The sequence below is a fragment of the Acanthopagrus latus genome, chromosome 10 (genome assembly GCF_904848185.1).
Source record: "Acanthopagrus latus isolate v.2019 chromosome 10, fAcaLat1.1, whole genome shotgun sequence".
Taxonomy (NCBI): domain Eukaryota; kingdom Metazoa; phylum Chordata; class Actinopteri; order Spariformes; family Sparidae; genus Acanthopagrus; species Acanthopagrus latus.
Genome location: NC_051048.1, coordinates 6439643 through 6459841, shown reverse-complemented (window position 1 = coordinate 6459841; position 20199 = coordinate 6439643). Strand labels below are relative to the sequence as shown.

Here is a 20199-nt window from a genome sequence, read left to right as displayed (position 1 = left end):
CATGACATTATCATTGTGCTGTTGTTTTGTGTCCACCTGGGTGGATCGATAGCTTTGCAAGCTCTGTGGTCAAGATAATAAATCACTCTCAAACCTCATTTTAAATGTTGGATTTTACTTTGACACAAGTTGATTTTTCACAACAGAGTACATTCACATGTCATGGTTTTCATTACCGGTGTTGTCAAAAGAACACAAATGTCGTACTTGACAAAAGCAGAGATATGATGTTAAATTGTAACTTTGGCAAAAGTTAAAGTCACACATAGAAATAGTACCTGGGTAAAGGTCTTACAGTGTCTGATATTTCAATTAATTTATTTAAAGTATCAAAGTATAGAGTATCAAAAGTACAAGTTATACATATACTTACATGTATGGATTTACTGTATACTGCAGGTCTCTATTTTGGTAAAGTACTTTAATTTGCCTACATGCATGTCCCGAAGTGCCACACGACACAACTTGTGAGAAACTAGGTGTTTTTTTTTTTTATCAAAGTCTGACCTCAGGCGGTTTTAAAGGGGATGCCGTTAAATTTAGGGTGGGTTCAGTTTGAAACCGCGGTCATAGCACCTCCATTTCCTCCATGTTGGAATGATGTCACCCAGACTTCCCTGCTGCTCTGCTGCTTCGCCCGTTCTCATCAGCAACACTTTTTAAAAAGGTACGTTTCCCCCATATGTGTTTTACAGTGATACTTTTATACATTTGACAAACTACAGCATACACAGGACTATAATAACCTTGTATCATAATTGTTGTGATGATTTAAGACAAATTGATTTATCTTAGATGGAAGGTGAAACATTGAGGCTGCCATTATCAACTGAAAGTGCTTTTTCAAGGATGAAAATAACATTAATTTATCCTCTTTTAATTTCCCTTTACCTAGTGCAACAGTCAGGGGTGCACCCAAGGGAGGGGGGGGGGGGGGGCAATGGGGGCCATGGCTACCCCCCACTCACAACTACCCATTTACAATAAATTATGATGAACATAACAAATACATATCCTGTCAGCCAGACTGTGCTGGCAGACTGCAAATTTCTGTGGATGACCCTGGCAGCCGTTACAGAAGTTCATAGGGTCCTCGCATAAATGGATATAAACCTCTTCAGTGAAGTTGATATTTAACATTTAACATCCATACTCCTAAAAAGACTCATATTTATAAAAATACCAACAAACATTTTTCCAAAAACAATATCCCTAAAGCATATCCAGCAAAAAGTAAACGACTGAATCGACGTTAAGCTTTAAAAACAAATAACGTTCGTACAAAAAGTTCTCACTTGTAAAAAAACACACCTGCGACAGTCGACGAAAGTCAAGAACATATTTCACAAAAACTTCAGGTCTCATTTAACATTACTATAAGATTGAAAAACTTGGACCACAGCAATTTTTTTTGTTATAAAAGTTTTTTAAATTAAAAAAAGTCCACATGTGACAGAATAGAATAATATAAAAAAACAAAGTCAGATAAAGCAGTCTCCAAAAATGAGCACCAGGCACAGTGAAATGTGAGGGTGTAGCATCGAAAATGCATGGAAGGCACCTCAAAAGCATTGGGACTCAAGTTGGACTCGATGATATTTACACCTGTAATCAATATAACTGGAAATCTTTGGTGTCTTTGGTTTTGCATTAGATTGCACGGGTTTTCCTTATACTGTGTCCATCCACTGCGGGCTTTCTGAAAATACAGTCATTCCTCTCAGTCATCTTTATAAATAAATATTCAACATGCAGGTTCGCCAACGCTAACACTGTTGCGCGGGCCACATCAGGCATCAGGCCGTTCTTCTTGAGACTTGCACATGGCTGATTGTCGGAAGACAAGAGAAACATGTTGACATTATGTTACCACTCGTTGCTAAAAAAGAAAAAGAAAAAAAAAACTTGGGAAAATAAAAACAGAAACAGAAGCTAACCCTCTGTTTCTGCTGAATTGTGTAATGGTCGCAGATTTCCTGGAAAATTAACGAGAGTACGAGTGAGTTTTGGCGACAGCGACCATTTCAGCTTGAACACAGATCTATGAATTACATACCTTTGATGAATTTCCACGCAGCTTTGATTTGGTCTGTAACAAAAAAACAAAACAGAAAAGAAGTTCTCAACATGCCATATTAATTGATTGAGATTCAAAAATATTCACATTTAATATGTTACATGGTGTAAAATCAAATAAGTTTCATAATTAGTGGAGATTTTGGGTTATATAAGCATCTTACAGATTGTGTCTTGGATTGATGTGTGGGCTGAAGCTCAGAGGGGGAAGGTGGTGGGTTATGACGTGGGCGGGTATGACCAAAAATGAAAGTGTTGCTCGGAAAGACGGAAGGAACCTCAACCTCAAGTCGCACCTTTTTGTCCTCATGAGCGTAGCGGTCAAAGAAACATGCCACGTCGAAGCGCCTGCAGTGCATCTTTGCATGTATACCTGCATCCTGCACAGCCAGTTGGACTAAACAGGACAATCTACACAACCTGGATTCATTAAAGATAAACTCCTCTTGACTCTTTGATCAGTGGGCTCTTAACATGTAAAGGAATATACATTATGAAAGAATGGACAGAAATTGGACAGGTTGGGACCCTAATAACGTTTCTCCAGGAGCGCTTTTGGCTGTGTTGAGTCTATGTTCAGCTCACTTTTGCAGCTCTCCTGTTTGTGCTTTCTGACATCTGCTGTGTGTTTTACTGTTTACTGGGGGGCTTTTATTGTGAAGGTTTTGTTTGTCGCTGAAGTGTCAGAGCCACTTTGTTAGCGGCGATTCTTCGATCTCTGCTAGGCCGGGCTGAAGGCATTGGCTTCACTATTTCTACTCTCAATGTTTGCATATTGTTGAGCTATTATTATGGCAGCTACCAACCTACTAACCACACTGGAGGTGGCTGGTGATGTCACAGCTGTGTGTGTGTCTATTTGTTGACCTAAATGAACTTGGAAGCACCACTGAGCTCAGTGCACAGTTGCTAACACTTGAAGAGGAAGTGAGCAGGTCAGCTCAACCACACGTAACAGATGAGTGAGTACAACTGTGGAAAGTGCAGAATAGAAATGCTCCGTAAGCTTTTACGTAAAACCTTTCTCCTTTTTCTTTTTTCTTGTCTGAAGTTTGAAGCCGATCTTTTATTTATGTTTTACCAAAATAAATGAGAGAATGTTGTTTGTCATTTCCAATGTGCTTCAGCTGAGACTGTGGCATACCTTTAGAGGGGGGAGGGCGAAGATGCTGATTTGTTCTCACCTCCGAAAAAGAACATCACAGCTGACAGGAGACATCCCAGGATGACTCCCACGAAGACAGTGACACCATACCTACACCTCTTCTCCGGAGAAAGAGGAGACGCTGTCGGGGTTGGAGGCGGTTTAACTGAAACGACATGAAGAAGAAAAACAACATAACATCAAGTTCACCAGTTCAGTCTTCAGTCATTCTAGAATTGATATCAAATGCCCTTACCAGAACACTCAGGAAAGACGGAACGTGAGTTGTTCTCATTTTGCCTGATGGAGGTGCAGGTGAATTCGGCGCCACTCTGTGTGGTATTGAGGAATGCTACTACAGAGCTCCCGTAATGATCCTGAGTATTGGTGACAATCACGATTGGTAGTTTCACCCGCCAGGTGAAGTTAACGCCTTGATCGTCCGAAGAACAGCGCAGCCTCACCGCACAGTTTCCCTCTGTAGGTCCATAGACGGTCACCTCTATGTTTGGCTTCTGGAGGCGTTCTGCGGAGGTTTAAGCGGGAATTGTTGATTAGAAGTGAGGATGTAGTGTAGGCTCTACAATCGGCAGCCAAACGTTGGTTTACGAAATGGATTAAAGACAAGGGGGAAGAAGTAAAGTCACTCATTTTATTTAAAGTCTCGCCTCGCCTGCTATTTAATTCAAGGTGTCAATTTGCTGGCCCCTGTGTAAGATGGGCGGAGGTGTCGATGACCTGCGCTGTTGTGCGCTGGGGAGTTTTTAAAACCAAGAAACAGCTGATTGCAGCAGTCCGTCCATCACTTCATCCACGGACATTAAGATGAGCAGCTGGACAGCCGCTGAGATCCAGGCGATGCTCGGGTCTCCTCGGTCTCTGTAGCTGTTTGATTGTGTCAGCTTGTTGTTGTAGCGGCAAGCTAACGACGGTCGCTACTTTAAAATTAAAAGCCTCCCGCTAAGAATTCAGTTCTAAGCTCCAAAGGGGTGCAATGTAAAGCTCTTATTTTGAAGACAAATTCCTTGTCACTGTTCACAGCCCAACTCCGAGCTTCATGTCACATGTTTACGCCTACCTCAGAGGCGGCTTTTGGAAAAGGAGGAACATTACGCCTTCGTTTTAGAAAGACAAGCCGGCAATTGCCGCCCTTACCTTGGAGCAAATGTACCACCTTTTTTTCTTTTTCTTTAATCTAAAAAGGGCTATTATGACAAATTCAGTTTGTTGGCCTTGAATGCTAGTGACTCTTACCTGTCACTGTGAGCTTAATCTTGTTTGCTGTGTTCTGTCCCTCCGCGTTCTCAAGGTCTACACTGTAATCCATGGCATCCTTTCTGCTCAAGTTATGGATCGTCAAGTCACCTATTGAAAAAAAAGAACATTGAGGAGACACTGTAAAGTGAGAAATTTAAATAACGTTCGTTAACGCTGACATTTTGAAGTCATAGATTGGTCTTTTTACCTGTGGTGGTGTTGAGACTGAGCCTTCCTTTATATTGATGGAACCGTTCAATGTTTTCCCTCCCATTGCGATAAGTGGCAATCCAAGTGTTGTTCGTGAAAATTGACCACTCAATTTTGGAAAGATTCCACGAAGCGCCGGCCTCTGAGGGCAAGGTGACGTTATCCCCAAGGTACCCAGAGACCTCTTTGAGGGATTTGACCATTGCCGCTGTGGAGACAATTTAAAAGGATTCAGCTTGGGTCATCATACCGGGTCTCTCAGGTCGTACACCATCATTATCAGAGGAAAAGCGACACTTCGCTTTAAACTGTTGATCTCTGCTGACACATTTGGTGCAGTAACGCCACTGCAGCAATTACAGTGGCACATTCATGCAGCAAAACTAAAAGCTGAAGTTATAAACTTGCTGCTGGTGACACAACAGGAAAAGTCTGAGGATCAGTAAGTAATCACAGTGTATCTTTAAGGCAGCTTGAATATCTGTAGCCATTTATATGACAATCCGTCCCTGAGTCGTTTCCATATTTCACTCTGAATCACAAACATCAGCCACATGGTGTCGTAAGAGGAAGCCAGGCGATCACCACAGGCGGTACGAGTAATCCGCAGGGCACCGCCGATGTAGGTGAAACATTTTAAGTGAATTCAGGTTATAGTTGCCCCGATCAAAGCAATGAATCGACTATTAGTACCAACATTGCCAACAAAATGTGTCAAGAGACGACGGCTGGATTGAGATACACGTGAATACTGTATGATGATGATAATAGTAAGTAAGAGTAAACGTCTAGGGCTGACTATCATGCTTCTGTGGTTCATGGAGGGATGACAGACCGGGTGTTAGTCACGTTGTCTACACCGCACTCTACAGATGCTTCCTGCTTATCACTTAAAACAAAATGTGCTGCCTTTCCATTCTTTTTGACTTTCCTGAGAAATACATTTTATCTGATGAGCGATTTCCTTCTTGAGCGAGTAATAAAAACAAATCTTTTTAGCTTAAAAAAAAAAAAAATACTACCACCACCGTATTTCTGCTTCAGGGAGTCAGGAAATTACTTTTTCTGTTCTGAATTGTCACTCTAAATACTAAGTGTTTGAAAGTTTGCCGCATGTTTTCTAGGGTATTTTCTGTCAGTGAAAAAGTGGACTTACCTTGCAAAATGGTAATCCAGATGACTTGTAGTCTCATTGTTACTGACAGCAGCAGAGGAACAGCCTTTTGAAACTTCCCTTTCGTTTTTTTTTCTTCTTTTCATGACGCCACACCACGTGCTTTGTGAGCCAATTTTGTGGCTCAGGGGCAGAGCCATCAGCTTGTTATCGGAAGGTCAGTAGTTCAATTCCCCTGGTCTGAATGACGGAGTATCTTTGGGCAAGACATGAAGCCGAGACTGCTGCCGATGTGCCGTGGCAGCCTCTGCGAACGGTGTATGAATGTATGTATGAGTTACTGTAAGTTGCTTTGGACAACAGCTTCTGCTAAATGCCATAAAATGTTAATGTATGCCTGCGCTTTCCTGCCAGCCACTCTCAGCTAATCAGCCGATTCCTCTCACCTGTTCTCATCCTCATCATATGTCAGTCCTGTATATATACACACACACACACCCCAGCCTCAAAGACACTCATTGGCAGATCATTCATCAGCCAATGCAGGCTTTCCCCCCTGGCACTTTTCTCCAGGCGGATTACCTGTCGCCCAACTCAACTCGCCTGCCTCTGACCTTCGTTTGATCCCCCCAAAAAACTCACCAGCCCTCTGTCCCCAGCTTTGACAGTTTCTGCTGCTTCTTTGGATACCATTTTCGCATTCGATTATTTCTTATGGATGGTTCTTCTGGGTAGGACTAAATATTTGGGTGACCAATTCTATGCACACAACACTTTTTCACAAGGTACTTTTTGGGTAGAAATTCAGGAAACAGAATTGAGTTGTGTTTCTATTTTGTAGCGTCCACACTTGTACTATTTCATGGTTTTGTTTTTTCTTCCGTTTGGTATATTCCAGCTGCTGTCGTCACATGTGGTTGCATTTTGCATTTTTAGAGTTCAATGGAATTTTTATTTTTTTTACACCACGTTATCTTCACATACACCCACTCTAGTATCGCTTCCTGTCTAGAAGAGCAGGCACAAAATGACGGAGAAACTCGTGACAACGTATGACTCTCATGCAGCGGAACAAACTTCTGATAAGATCATTTATTAAAAACCTTAGTCCTAAAAAAATTGAACAGTAAATAACAATCCTCATCACAAGTGTTAGTTTAGACTGACTACAACAAAGTGATCCATAGGAAAAAAAAAAAAATACAAAACTGTATCCAAAATGTACATATAAACTGCTTATCGGTGGCACAACAATCTATCTGTAGTGTGAAAATGACTTTTTTTTTTTGAGTGGCAAAAAGACACACATGTGCAAACATATCAACCCATGGCTGGATGAACCTGCTGGGGGTGCCTGTTGACCCCCAGTACATACCGGCAGCTTCATTATATCTCCAGAAACAAAATAGTACTCTAAAAGTGGAACGATTAATCAGTTAGTTAAAAGGAAAATACTGGGTAGTAAACAAAAATATATTTTGGGCTGCACCACAATTAAAAAAAACAAACAAAAAAAACCCACAACTTTATTTAGAAATAAGGGTGGGGAGTACTACTAAATATATGAAAAGTAGTGTAAACCTCCAGTGGATCCAGAGGAAGCTGCATGTAATCTGATAAATCTCCTCCAGTGATGTCAATCAGCGGCTAAGTTGCATTGTGGGTAATGTAAGCTCCAGGTTTTGAAAAAAAATAAAAAATCTCTGGTTCCGCTGTCTTGACTTCGATCATTTACCCACAATGCAACGTAGCCACAACTAGACCACTTCAGCATGCCAGACACTTTGCGAAAAATATCAAAGACAGTAATTTATACAAAGCTGCCAAAAAGATGCACATTTGTCAGTTCTTATGTTGAGCTGCAGCTCTTCAAGTCCAATACAAAGCTCATACATAGATGCTAACACATCAAACGTTATCGGTGTCACCAGACAAAAACACAATTCTGTGGGTGGAACTGCAGAAAAGAGAAGTGATGTGACCAAACCTGAGCAGGACATCATACAAACATATTCATGAAATATTCAGTGCATCAAATCCATCCAGTGTTTGTTTTGTTTTTTTACTTCATACTTACTTTCAGTGGGAGGTACGCCTGTCCACTGATTCAGTCAGTGAATCCAGTAACTGCTGAAAAAGGTAAGAAGGCCTGGGGGACTTCCTTTATTTATTTATTTATTTTTTTAAATGCTTGACTCTGCCCATATATAGGCCACATTCAACAGCAAAGAGGAACTTCAAGTTAAAGAGAAAAGGGAAGTACAATTAGCTCTGACAAAGACTGAGCTAATGGGAAGCCCTCCAGTCTGACACATGAAAAAGGTCAGCTGTACAAGGTTCCTGCACACTCTGGCCCCCCTTGTCTACCAAATGAAGATCTGGTTCTTGAACCGCACCACAAATGGAAGAGGTTATACAACATAAAACGGGAAAAGCAAAACCTGTTATTGTTTGGTGCCGGGTAGGAACCAACGTTTTTTAACGTTTGGTTAAAACCGAAAGATGGTGGTGGGTAAAGGGGTATCCGTGTGTTCGGGAAAGTCCAAGTCCTGCATTGGAATGTTCTCTTGAAAAAATGCGGCATGAATTACAGATATAGCTAAAATATTATAGACTATTTAACAAAGGATTAAACGTTTATCAAAAGATGTCTTCCATTAAATTTGTAGTGAAATACTAAAGAAAACTAGCCCTACTTCCTGTCAAATCTTGACAGTCAGCATTTAGAGGCAAGTGTGGTTTTTATTTTTTCTCACCAGAGCTGAAAAGAGGAACAATGTCTGTGTGTGTGGGGGGCGACATTTCTGCTTTCCTTGTCTGTTGTTTTGTTGTTTTTTTTCTTTCCTTTTCTGTTCTTTTCTTTTGGTTCATGATATCTTAGCCATGTCCCCTTTACATATTTGGGTGTCACGCTTATCAACAATTAAAAAACCTGGAAAAATATCTGTGAGATACCAAAAGGTATATTAAAAAAAAAGATACCCTGAAAGCACTAGAATTAGTATCACCATCCTCCTACTTTCCACTGTCCATTATTCATCTGCCTCCTCCTACACGGACGTCTCTGACTGGAGCTTCATGACAAACTTGTGACTTTTGGGATCGATGAACTCTTCGCCCAGGCGCAAGAAGGGGAGTGGTGTCACCGTGACAACCAGGGAAAAGTCGAGGCGTCTCAGGGAGAAGACCTGGCCTTGGCGCAGAGCAGCCGTCACTGGCTCCTCACTCACTAGCGTCCACTGGCGCCCCCTGTTGCTGGTGTCAAGGTACTGGAGTGTGGGACCTGGGCTGAGGTAAAGCTCCAGGAAAGCCTGAGACATAAGAAAAATGAGTGAAAATCAGCATGTTAAGAATATGTATGTTATGGCATATGCTTTAAATCACTATCAGTAACATTATCAAGTCATTGTAATATTCATTTTTTCATTCATTAATCACTTGCAGTGTGTAGTGTGACAGGAGCTGCAATGATTAAACTGATTTCATTGAAGTTTATTTTCCCCGCTCTGGAAAGACTCAGTTTACACAGTTTATAGTAAATATGATCAAATCAGCTGAGATGACAGCCAGAAAAAAAACTTCTGGGTATTTGAAAGTGAGGGAAAAGGGAAAAATCGGGTTAAATGCAAAAAGAGTTTCATAATATGCAGATGATGCACACATTTTCCATGAAGATTACCCAAAATCGATACAAAAAACACACAACACCTAAACTTAAATAAATGTTGAATTAAAACCAAAAGATAATGAATGAAGTAAATACACATAAATATAACAAAACAAAATGAAAAAAAAACACATCTGCAAGCAGATTAATCAATTATTACATTAATCACAAATTATTTTCAATTATTTTTCACATTTATCAGTTTGAGTAATATTTAAGAAAAATACCTACATACTCTGAATCTACCTTTCCTAAACGTTAATAATTACTGGTTTCTTTACTCATGACCTTTAAGTAGACCAAAATACTAAATGATAAATTGCAAAAAATGATCTACACATTAATCCACAGTGAATGTAGTCAGATGCAGCCCTTCACAGAACTGCAGTAAAATGAATGAATAGCTTGAATCCCCCTTCCTTACCTTGGGCGTCATGTTGTGCGTGATGCAGAACTGCAGGTGGTTGATGATGCTCTCCATGGTGTGGTAGGACTGCTGCCTGGTGGCGCGGAGGTACTTCTGCATGGCTCGCGCCATGGGGGCAAAGATGGCTTGGGCTGCTTCCCTGGGGTCCATCACCTCCCGCGGATGTTTGGGAGAGGCCGCGGCCTCTTCATCCTGGTGACGCTTAATGTGGGTGAAGGCTTCTTCTACCGCCACCACCAGCCTGGCACGAGAGAAATGAGGATGAGACATAGACTTTGATTTAAAGCTGCCTACATTTAACTGCAGACATGGTTGGCAGCTAGCCAGTTTTTGTAATGGCCAAAGTGTGTATATACACATCGTCACATGACACATTGTGACCAAAAATTACTTTTCCCACAAGGTTACATATTGAGAGAAGTAGTTATAAAATGGTGGATACATTTTTGAGGCATTTGGTCCCAAAACAGGTTTGGAAATTCTACTAAGAGTCGTAGGATTGAATTATTATATCCCAATTCAAGTTAGCTGGGCGCTAAACCAGAAGTTAGCTGGCTTGGTGAGTGAAAGTATCTAGTGCACACGCTAAGATCCTGGTGTTTTCATACACAGGAAGTAGAACTTTTTTGGCTCAAAGCACCATCGGGCAGATTCCATAGTAATGAATAGGACTCAATCTCAAACGTGGAGTTTAAACAGATAATGAATAAACAATTCTGCAATGGTCTGTGTGTTTATATGTGTATGTGTTTCTGTCCTCACCTGGCTTTGCGTTTGCGGACCCTGCGCTCCATCTCTGCCTCCTCGTAGTAGTACTCGTTGTGGGAGTTGTCTCTTCTCCGAGCGGCAGCTGCGATCATGGTTCTCGACTGCCCTGTAGAGTTATTGGTGTTGTTCTCTGTAGACAGAAACACTGATATTAAGGACAACCTATACCGTATCTCAATTGGTAATCCAAGTTTGGATACAATCCAATGCGGAACATCCTGGTCACAGGTTTTATTTTACCTTCCCCTAGATTGTAGACCTTGAAGGCAGACATCTTCTTGGAGAGGATGGACTTGGGCAGGTTGAGCAAGGCAGGGTTGTTGACCGGGAAGTCGCTGTAGTACTGGTCCAGGACCCACACTGCTGCCCGCTGAATACTGCGTTTCACAAGACAGAGGAAGTATTAAAAAAAAAAAAAAAAAAAAGTTATTCTCTTAAAAGTGGAAAATTTCAAAAGAAAGAGCTGTTATCAGAGTGTATCACGTGTGATGACATGACAGATTCATGCCCGCTGTAAACATGTTGAAAAAAGGGAAGTGGTGAACCACTTGAGGCAACCACTGTATGCATTTGAAGCAAACTCTGTCGTGATGTGGGCTAATCAGACCAAAATGACTGACTATACAAACAGAAAGTACAAAAACATGCAGTATAATAGCAGCTATAGTACGCAGGGTTGTCAGTGTTCATTTTGTCAGGCAATGTGTGCTCATCCAAAATGATTGTTTTGTTCATCTCTGTAAGAATTCTGAGTGTTGGCTTTAGCTCTACTGAGCCTGCTGCCGTCACAACACGACCCCGGATAAGTGGACAACCACGGATGGATGGAAAATGAAAACAAAAGTAAGAAATAAAGTGAACCATAATTCTGAGTATGAATAAAGATAATCAGCTGACCTGAGACAACCCACGTTGTAGAACTGACTCGCCCCATCTGCGGTCCTCACCACCTTCAGACAGAAAGCAGGCTGCAGGTGTCTGACCTCCAGCAGCACCAGCGCCAGGTACTGAATGAACAGCAGCGCGTCCACCAGAGATGCTGCATATCCCACAATCCCCCTGTAGTCCGTCTCCCGGGGCTCCAGCACCCGCACCCCGTAGAAGAGCCAATAAGAGGCCACGAAGAGGAAGACCAGCGCCAGCAGCAGACAGCGGAAGATGAAGAAGCGCGGCAGAGTGGCTCTGGGTGGGCGGAGAAACAGCGCCCAGGTGGAGATGAGGAGGATCAGGAGCTTGAAGGCCAGAGAAATGTAAAGGCCCTCACACGGTGTGCCGCAAGGTTCCAGCGTATCCCTCCACAGGAGCTGCGGGAGGGCCAAGAAGGCCAGGGGGGTGACGACGGCAAAGAGGCCCAGGACGGCACCCAACGCTGGGCCGAAGTAACGGCGGCACTCCAGCGGTGAGGACTCCTCAAGTTCCTTGGAGATCCGCGTCAGGTCCTCGTTGGAGATGCTGTCCACAGAGGTGCCAGTGACCACGGTGGTGGTCTCGCCCCAGTTGTCATCCTGGGCAGGGAGCACAGTGTTGGTGACACATGATGGAGCACAGGGGGTGACGCTAGAAGGCTGATTTTACATTCATTGCTGCAACTGTCATTCTTCTCTGTGTTCATCAGATTTTAAGAGGCGGGGCAACACACATTTGAGAATATTTATATCAGCCTTAACATGTGTGGAAAGGATGTTTCAAATTTTAATTTGAACTCTTACCCTGTCGTCTCCCCTCGTGGACTCTGCGTCCAGCATCGACTCTGCAGGAGTCTGGATGGTCACCGATTTGTCTCCGCGGGCGCTGATGTCGCGACTCTTTGAGCGATGCCTCTCCCTCCTCTCCCTGGAGAGAAAAGACAAAGGTGTGACAGGTCAGGGATGGATTTCAAAACTTTCTGCCCTGGCAGCTTATATACCATCATCGAGTCAGGGATGGGATTGTTTGATTATTTGCTGCTGTGGTGAAATTCTAATCTGCCCAGTTAAAATAAAATGCTTTATGAAACAATTGGCTGCTTCATACAAACAGAAGGAAGCATATCAGAAGAGAGGTTAAGCCTTTGGGCTAAACTGAACTTTTTTTTTTTGTGTTTTTTTTTATAAATACTACCACTAGGGGGTGCCAGATTTAACACAAACATGCAGTGTGTGGTGCCTTTTATTCATGTCTTTTTCATTGTAGGGCTGCAAATAACATTTACTCTTATTATTGATCAATCCGTCTTAGATGTATTTCAGATGTATTTAAAGTTTAAAGTCTTTGTCTTAAACCTAAGAAATTTGGATTATTATTAATCTAAATTATTATTATTATTATTATTATTATTATTATTATTATTATTATTATTATTATTATTATACATAAAGAAAATGAGCAAAATCTCTCATGTGAGAGGAGAACCAAAGATTCTGGGGAACCTTTGCTTAAAAAAAAAGCACAAAAAACTGCATCAACTATATGACTTTTGCTAAGTGAACATCCAAGTTTTGGACACAATCTGGTGACGTTAACTTGGGCTCTAGTTTCGGAGTCTAAACAGGTAAATTGACAAAATAATTGACAGACAATGAAAATCATATTGGTTGCAGCCTTGAGAACAATCTGTGGTCCCCCACCTGTGTTTCCTGGAGCTTCGCGAGTGGGACGACTTGTAGGAGTAGCCCGAGTACGTCGACTCGTTGTCCATGTCGGAGGCTGGCGGTGGGCGGGGTTTCCTGGCCCCTCCTGCCCCCGAGCCGCCGCCCTTCTCCCAGACCACGCCCAGCTGGCTCTTGCGACTGCTGATGGACTTGGAGGAGAGGGCCAGAGGGAGGCGCAGCAAGTCCACTTTACTCCTGAGGGAATCTATCTTGGAGGCCTGTATAAAAAAAAAGGGGATTGGGGGGCGAGGAAGATGAAGACAAATGACAGAAATGATGAGTTCGGAACAGGGCAGAGACGGAGTGAAGAGAGAGCAGAGGGAGAAATGAAGACTGAGAGGGAAAGGCGAAAGATAATTTGTCATCTCAGACGGGGAATCAAAGCATCTCGGAGGGAATCGTACCAAGCAACAAGAAGAGGGATGGCATTGTTGAAATGTTGGCACTCCGCGGTGTGTGAAAGTGTCCGCATGTGTGCTTTCAGCGGCGCAGGACGTAGCCGGGCCCATTCTTCAGCATTGAGGGAGGTTTTTTTTTTTTTTTATGAGCAACTCGAGTGATTTGGCCCTGAGTGCATTCTCAGCCCAATAAAGGACAATTACGCCAGCTTCTATTCTGGGCTTGCGAGTCTCCGGTGTGCAGACATGCAGGAGCGGAGCATCGTGTCAGCTCTGAAAACGCTCTAGTTTAGACGCAAGAGTCTCTCATGCAAATTGGGGAGTCTCACTTTTTACAAATACATTAAGGTTAAAAAAAAGATGCTTACTTTATGCTGGTTTATCTACTTTTTTTGCAGTGTTTTTTTTTTTTTTTTTTTGTGATACATACTCGCCCGGACGCCGCATTCCCCAACTGTCCCCTGTGGTGTCCAAGGGCAACCGAGCTTAACTACTACAATGGGGATGAATGGGAGGCTACGGGTGAGAAGGGACAGAAGGGGGGTAGTTACACAGCAACCAGAACATCTACTTTACACCCCCCCACCCCTCTCCCTCACACACACACACACACACACACACACACACACACACACACACACACACACACACACACACACACACCCAGGAAGACAGAAAAAGACGAGGCCTATGATTCTGACTTGATTTTAACCTCATCTTAAATCCCGGAAATTAACGGAAAATGATCCTAAAAAGCCGATCCCAGTCTCACCCCAAAGTAAATCCAAAGCTGCTCTTGAACCATTTGGAGTACACATTTTGGTCTCTTTTGGAAAGGTTTTAAGCTGATTGTATCCCCCTCCCCAAGCTGTCTGGGGCTCTGTAAGTGCTTCTGGCATTATATCTATAGTTTAAATGCATGGGATTATTCATTCATTTATAAGTGTTTCTCCCCTAAAACCCGCCCCTTTTAGCTGGGAAACACAATGGGTCCGCGTAATCATAATATAGTCGTAAATGGTTCAAATTCAATAAGAATAGCACTGGAAATGAACACGTTTTTTCTCAGCAAAACATCTCAAAATTGTTCCGTGTTTCTTTATGTACACTGACTTTATGCATTTAAAAGTAAAAAAAAGAATGTGTATGTGGAAAAAACTGGCTGGTCAAAGAGCAAAATCCATAAAACTAAATGAACTTGTGTAATTTAGAATTTAAGTTTAGTTTAGAGCTTTTAATATATTGGTTGTTGTAGGCTCTAGGCCGGACATAGAAACTCATATCTGCTCAAATAAGCTGTTAATCAACTTGCCACCATCTCTGGCATAAAGGGATCGTGGTGTTTTTCTTTGACCAGTTTTTCACCATTTAAATCATGGAATACTGTGTTGTGGACAGAAAATGTATCCGCTGGACAAGAAGTCAGATTTTGTTGGTGTTTGATGCACTACTGGAACACACACACACACTTTATTGGCAAAAAAGTGAATTGGCAAAACCGTGCACATGCTAGTTTGCTAGCTTGCTTGTTAATCATACCTTGCTGGTGTGTTTTTTTTTTAAATTATCTTGAAACAGTTTGCATGAGTACAATTACGAGAATTTAGACTTTTTAAAAGATGTGTGGCGTTTGGCTATTTATTTAGCTCCGTTTTTAGCCGCGGCGCTTATTAATCAATCATCAAATTTTTCAATTTTTCTACCGGTATAATCTGTTTTTGTCCTCCATTTTATGGTTTTCCAACCGACAGAACACAGGGATTTGTTCCCCTCCGTCTGGGTACTTTCCGAATTGGACGCAGATCAAACACGAGTGTTGATCTAATAACAAATCCTCCTCGCGCTCTCAATTTGTGCCCTGACCCCTCCCGTCCGCCTTCCACATTAGAGTTGCCAGTAAATGGCTCTCATGTGATTCAAACATGGACTTCTCCACTTTGAATGTTTGCAGGCAGATACATTAGCAGGCCGGCAGTATTCTATGGTAGCCCTGCATTGCCAGACCTATTTGCAAATGAGTATCAGTCCAGTCCCTCGCTTTTTACTTTTCGATTTTCAAGGTAATGTTAAGCGACACGTGCAATCAAGTGCCTGTTTTCGTCTGTTTTCAAAAAACGTCGCCCTGGTCACAAACCCCCAGCAACTATACCATAATGTCAAGTCATTTGCTGCACTCAGGTAGGGAGGGACTCATTCTGTAGCCATTAGCATTAGAGCTGAATGTGAGCTACGCCCTCTGACATACATGTCGAGTGGACTGGTGAACACCGATTAAGACATCAGAGGGCTGGCCAAACACGGGCAGGACCCAACGCAGCACCCAACACCGATGGCTGCCAATGTGACGACAGGGGATTCAGCACCAAGGTGGTCTACTTTGCCGGGTCTTGCCTTCTGGCAACCCGAGGTCTAGTCAGCTAATAGGACCGCTTACATTAGCTGCATGACCAAACGTTCAACCGGGAACTGTCCAAGTCCGTAAACAACCTTCGATGCTGGATTCCTGGTGGCCACTGCTGGTCTTGGAATCTGTGTTTGGTCCTGACACCAGAAACGCTGAACAGGAGCTGGGGGGCACCGATATGTCTGTTTCCCAGGCTAGTTTCACAGTCTAATGGTACCAAACTGATCTTTTTGGCAGTCAGACCAAACATTCTTTTTGGTTTAAGCCAAACTCGGCTCGTCATCCTTAACACACCAGCTGCACTGACAGTTTTGAGGCGAGACGAGAACCGAACGTAGCTGAGGAGTCCTGGAGGAAAACCCGATGCAGCCAGCGAGAAACCTGCCAACTGGGGGATTTGTTTTCCAGCATGAAAACCAGCTCACGCGAAGCCAAAACTACACAGGAATGGCTGGGCAACAACATTCCTGTCCCGGAGGGGCCGACAAGACAATAAAACATTTAGAAAAACAAGATTCTTGGATCATGTAAGGGACAAAGCAGCATCTCTAAATGTTTTAAGACAGGGAGAATATTCTGGGCTCTCTCCTCTCCACTCTGTCTGGTTAAAAATGGAAGTCACACTGACCTGAGAGCCCAGATTGTCTCGTGGCAAATCTGGTACTTTTGTAGACTCAACAAGACTTTTCCACGAACAAAGACTGAGTGTGTATCAGTCAGATGTCAATCCAGAGTCAGGTATCTGGACCCAACCATGATAAGATGTGGAGCTGTTTACGTTTATAACTGGTATTTTATCGTACTTTTGTTTAGATGTGTCCTTCATTATTGTTGCTACAACTTGAAGAGATGTAAAAGCTGGTGTGGCCATCTCTTCATCCCTCTACTTCAATAGATTCCAAAACTTACTGCATCTATAACAACTGGGAAAATCTGACAGGTCTGTGTAAGATCACTCAGCTTCTACAAGAGTATTAAAGGCCAGAGACTAGAAAATGATACTGGACAACTTGAGAATGTGTTGTTACAGGGACCAATACCACAAACTGATTCCTGTACTGGTATTGAAAATTGGGAGAACGCCCAACCCTACATCACACTCCTTCGCTCCTCATGAAAAAAAAAAAAAATTCAATCAACCGACTGAGGAAAAAAATAATTAAACCAAAATCGCCAAACAGAGGCAACAAACCAACCGACAAAAATGTTCAACCAACCAACAAAAGAAAGCCAAAACAAAAAATCCCACCAACCAACGCAAATCAAACAAAAGCAAAAAACCATCCAACCTACCAAAGCAAGAAACCAAACAGAAACTTAAAAAACCCCAAACCAACAATATAAACCAACCAACCCAACGAACAGAAGCTTGAAAACCAAACACTAAATGAACAAAACAAAAAAACCCCTAACCAACCAACCAAGCCAACAAAAGAAAAAAACAAAAACAAACAAACAAAAAAAACCCCCAAAAACCCAACAACAACAAAATAAAATATCTAAATGTCCACGACTCACAGGTTTAAAACAACATCATGGTGCCATCGGAACACCAGCTCGCTCTCTGAGACTGTCAATCCCATCGACCCCACAGGCTGCAATCAATCCACCACTGATCGATTCACACTGGACTGCACGTCCAGCATCAGCTGGGATGCGAGAGGATCCGGGTGCAGCGTGCAGGCGGGATGTTTTCCTCCATCTCTGCTGAGGCTGTGACATGATCCACTCAGACAGTTTCACTCCGTGAGATTTATCATCTTTAAACAAGTCGGATCTCTCAATGTTGAGGAAAAACTGAGGAGAAGCCGGCAGACACGTGGAATGTTTCTCTAAACTTCTGAGTTGTGGATGAAACACCTTGTTGCATCAGGGTTACGCAGCCTCGGTGGGTGGCCCCTGGGGGCCTCCAGGCCTCAGGGTGGCAGTGGGCCAACGAGGCGTGGCTGTGGCTGCTCCCTCACAGCCGACTCCTGCGAACAACCCGGGCGCAGGCTTTCGAGGCCTTTACACGGCAAACACGCTCAGCACTAACTGGAGCTCGTGATAACCGGGCGAGCGTAAAGTGTTCGGACTGCGCCGAGGACGCGCCGTGGAGACACAGCGGCTCAGTGTTGGGAGACAAAGCCGAACACACCCCACGATGAATCGCTGCCTCTGTGAGCAGCAGACTCTACTCACATGCGTGAGAGCGGGGCGCCGTGTGGTGATCCGTTTGGCACACACTGTGCGTAAAAGTGCAACATGGATTAAAAAAAAAAAAAAACATGCAAAAGAGAAAGATGGATACGCGTTCACACCGCGCTTGTGCCACCTCATCAGTCGGGTGAAGATGGACGGATCAGGACTAAAAAACGTGTTTGTGGAAAGAAAGTGGTGCAATAAAGGTGGTTTCACGCGAACGCTCGGACACACACAGCACAGTTTACCCAGAATTCCTTCAGGGGGTGTCTTACCTTTCTACCCCAGAGGGAAAAAAGCTGCAGCACAAAGAGCCGAGAGTCTCCAAACAAAGTGCCTCCAAACGCTCCAAAATCACTTTCTCCAGACTCTCAGCCGCCAGCAGCATCCGCGCTCGCTCGCAGCCGGAGAGAGGCCGTGATCCTGTGCGCCACCGCCGGTTATTTCGTCTGGCTTCTCGGCTGGAAGTTAAATCTCAAGTCGAAGCGCCGAAGCCGCACAAAAGGCAGCGACACGCTCCTCATCCCGGCTCCACGTCTGCTGTGTGGCGGAGCCCCGCTGAGCTGAGCCGAGCCGAGAGGCTGCGTGCGGACATCAACTCCAGCACCGTCACGTTAGGGGGAGTGCGGCCTCCGCTTCCGGTGGGGATTTTTCAAAATAAGACTCATTGTTTACAAACACAATTCAAAAACCTTCGTATAATTGTCAAACGCTATCATGTAAATTTGACTTTTTAACTCACAATTTTCTCTTTTTTCTCTCAGTATTTTGATTTTTTAAATCTCATTATTGTGAAAAAATAGTCACAATGTATCTCATGATATTTCACATTTTGGTTAAAAACACATTAAAAACATAATAAAAAGACTCAACAATTCAGAACACTAGCTGCATGGCTAACTGAGCTAACTGGCTAACTTCCACCTGCTGCAACAGTTAGCAGGTGCTCAGGTGATGTGCTTCCCCCTACTTGTTTGGAGTATGAATTTGAGAGTTGGCCAATTCTTACGTATTGCACCTTTAACTGGCAGCAATGGGCTTCCAGAGCTAAGGAACAGCTCCTAAATATTAAATTACAGGGTTTAAACTACCAACAATTAACATAAAAGCAGGCTGAGAAGCACACGCAACTTCTGGCTGCTGCTGCTTTTTCTCAGAAAAGGATTCAATTCAGAAAACATTATTTCTCTGGTGCTTTGCTATCATATTGCTTTTAAATGTGACCCGTAATAGATGTTTTCCTACAGCATTATTGAACAGAAAAGAGCAGAAGATATACGGCCCTGATGAAGATTAAAACTGATAATGTACCTTAAGGATGAACACATTAGCATGTTTACGCACAATCAGCTTTACACAGTAGAGGAAAGTGATGAGACATTCACATAATTTGATGATTGGATGGAGACAGTCCTGTGATGAAAAGGCTTTTGGGATACACTGTAAATACAAAATATAATTGTTTTATTATTTTATGTTTCTTCTACTGCAAAATTCCTAGTTGTAGTTTGTGTAGAGTGCAGCAAGTTGTTAGTTTTTTTCACTTATTCCCCTTTACAAACTGTGCTTTTATTTTGAAGCCAATGATTCATAATTTCCAGTCACATTCTTGCTGTGGCAACTGTGCTTGATAGTGTGTTCCAGAGAGCATAAAGCAGCATTAAACCCACATTTTCCCTTTTGTTTGACTATCACAATTATCACTATTCAGTCTTAGCTGATATGATGCAATTTAAATGTTTTTCTTCCAACCTTTAACACAAATTGTAATATAATCATCAATGTTTTTTTTTTGACTCTGACCCTCCTCAGTGTTGGTCCAAAATTTATTTTCTGAACAATTCCTCTTAAATTGATAAACTCAAACATGTGGTAGATCTTTAAAATGCTCGATTTTGGTTTAAAACAACTACGAATGGTGAC

The 20199-nt window shown here is 42.8% G+C and overlaps 2 protein-coding genes across 6 annotated transcripts; both read right to left on the bottom strand.

Moving 5' to 3' along the window:
- Positions 1 to 98: 98 nt before the first annotated feature.
- On the bottom strand, positions 99 to 5986 carry si:cabz01074946.1 (CD48 antigen). 5 transcript variants are annotated; one of them, XM_037111126.1, is made up of 7 exons: positions 5844 to 5986; positions 4686 to 4895; positions 4475 to 4585; positions 3477 to 3746; positions 3221 to 3386; positions 2057 to 2089; positions 99 to 1827 (listed from the first exon to the last, which is right to left on the bottom strand). In XM_037111126.1, the coding sequence occupies exons 1-5, from the start codon at positions 5878 to 5880 to the stop codon at positions 3223 to 3225; spliced, it is 792 nt and encodes a 263-aa protein (XP_036967021.1). In that variant the 5' UTR covers positions 5881 to 5986; the 3' UTR covers positions 99 to 1827; positions 2057 to 2089; positions 3221 to 3222. The 5 variants fall into 5 exon arrangements, with proteins under 5 accessions (XP_036967021.1, XP_036967016.1, XP_036967018.1 ...); XM_037111121.1 differs by having other exon boundaries at positions 99 to 1976; positions 3261 to 3386; XM_037111123.1 differs by having other exon boundaries at positions 3261 to 3386.
- Positions 5987 to 6875: 889 nt separating this feature from the next.
- LOC119027074 (vang-like protein 2) lies at positions 6876 to 20124 on the bottom strand. Its single transcript, XM_037111911.1, has 8 exons — positions 18552 to 20124; positions 13270 to 13511; positions 12373 to 12496; positions 11561 to 12168; positions 10904 to 11040; positions 10658 to 10793; positions 9893 to 10136; positions 6876 to 9112 (listed from the first exon to the last, which is right to left on the bottom strand). Exons 2-8 carry the CDS (start codon positions 13338 to 13340, stop codon positions 8852 to 8854), a joined length of 1581 nt encoding a protein of 526 aa, XP_036967806.1. The 5' UTR covers positions 13341 to 13511; positions 18552 to 20124; the 3' UTR covers positions 6876 to 8851.
- Positions 20125 to 20199: the final 75 nt, after the last annotated feature.

Excerpts from the sequence above, each read along its gene's own strand:
- si:cabz01074946.1 (XM_037111121.1), bottom strand. The coding sequence starts at position 5,880 with ATGAGACTACAAGTCATCTGGATTACCATTTTGCAAG. Across the intron at positions 3,747-4,474 it reads GATTAAGCTCACAGTGACAG|AACGCCTCCAGAAGCCAAAC; the intron begins GTAAGAGTCACT and ends AAACCTCCGCAG. Across the intron at positions 3,387-3,476 it reads CGTCTTTCCTGAGTGTTCTG|TTAAACCGCCTCCAACCCCG; the intron begins GTAAGGGCATTT and ends ATGTCGTTTCAG.
- LOC119027074 (XM_037111911.1), bottom strand. The coding sequence starts at position 13,340 with ATGGACAACGAGTCGACGTACTCGGGCTACTCCTACAAGTCGTCCCAC. Across the intron at positions 11,041-11,560 it reads TACAACGTGGGTTGTCTCAG|TATTCAGCGGGCAGCAGTGT; the intron begins GTCAGCTGATTA and ends TGTGAAACGCAG. Across the intron at positions 10,137-10,657 it reads GTCCGCAAACGCAAAGCCAG|GCTGGTGGTGGCGGTAGAAG; the intron begins GTGAGGACAGAA and ends CTCTCGTGCCAG.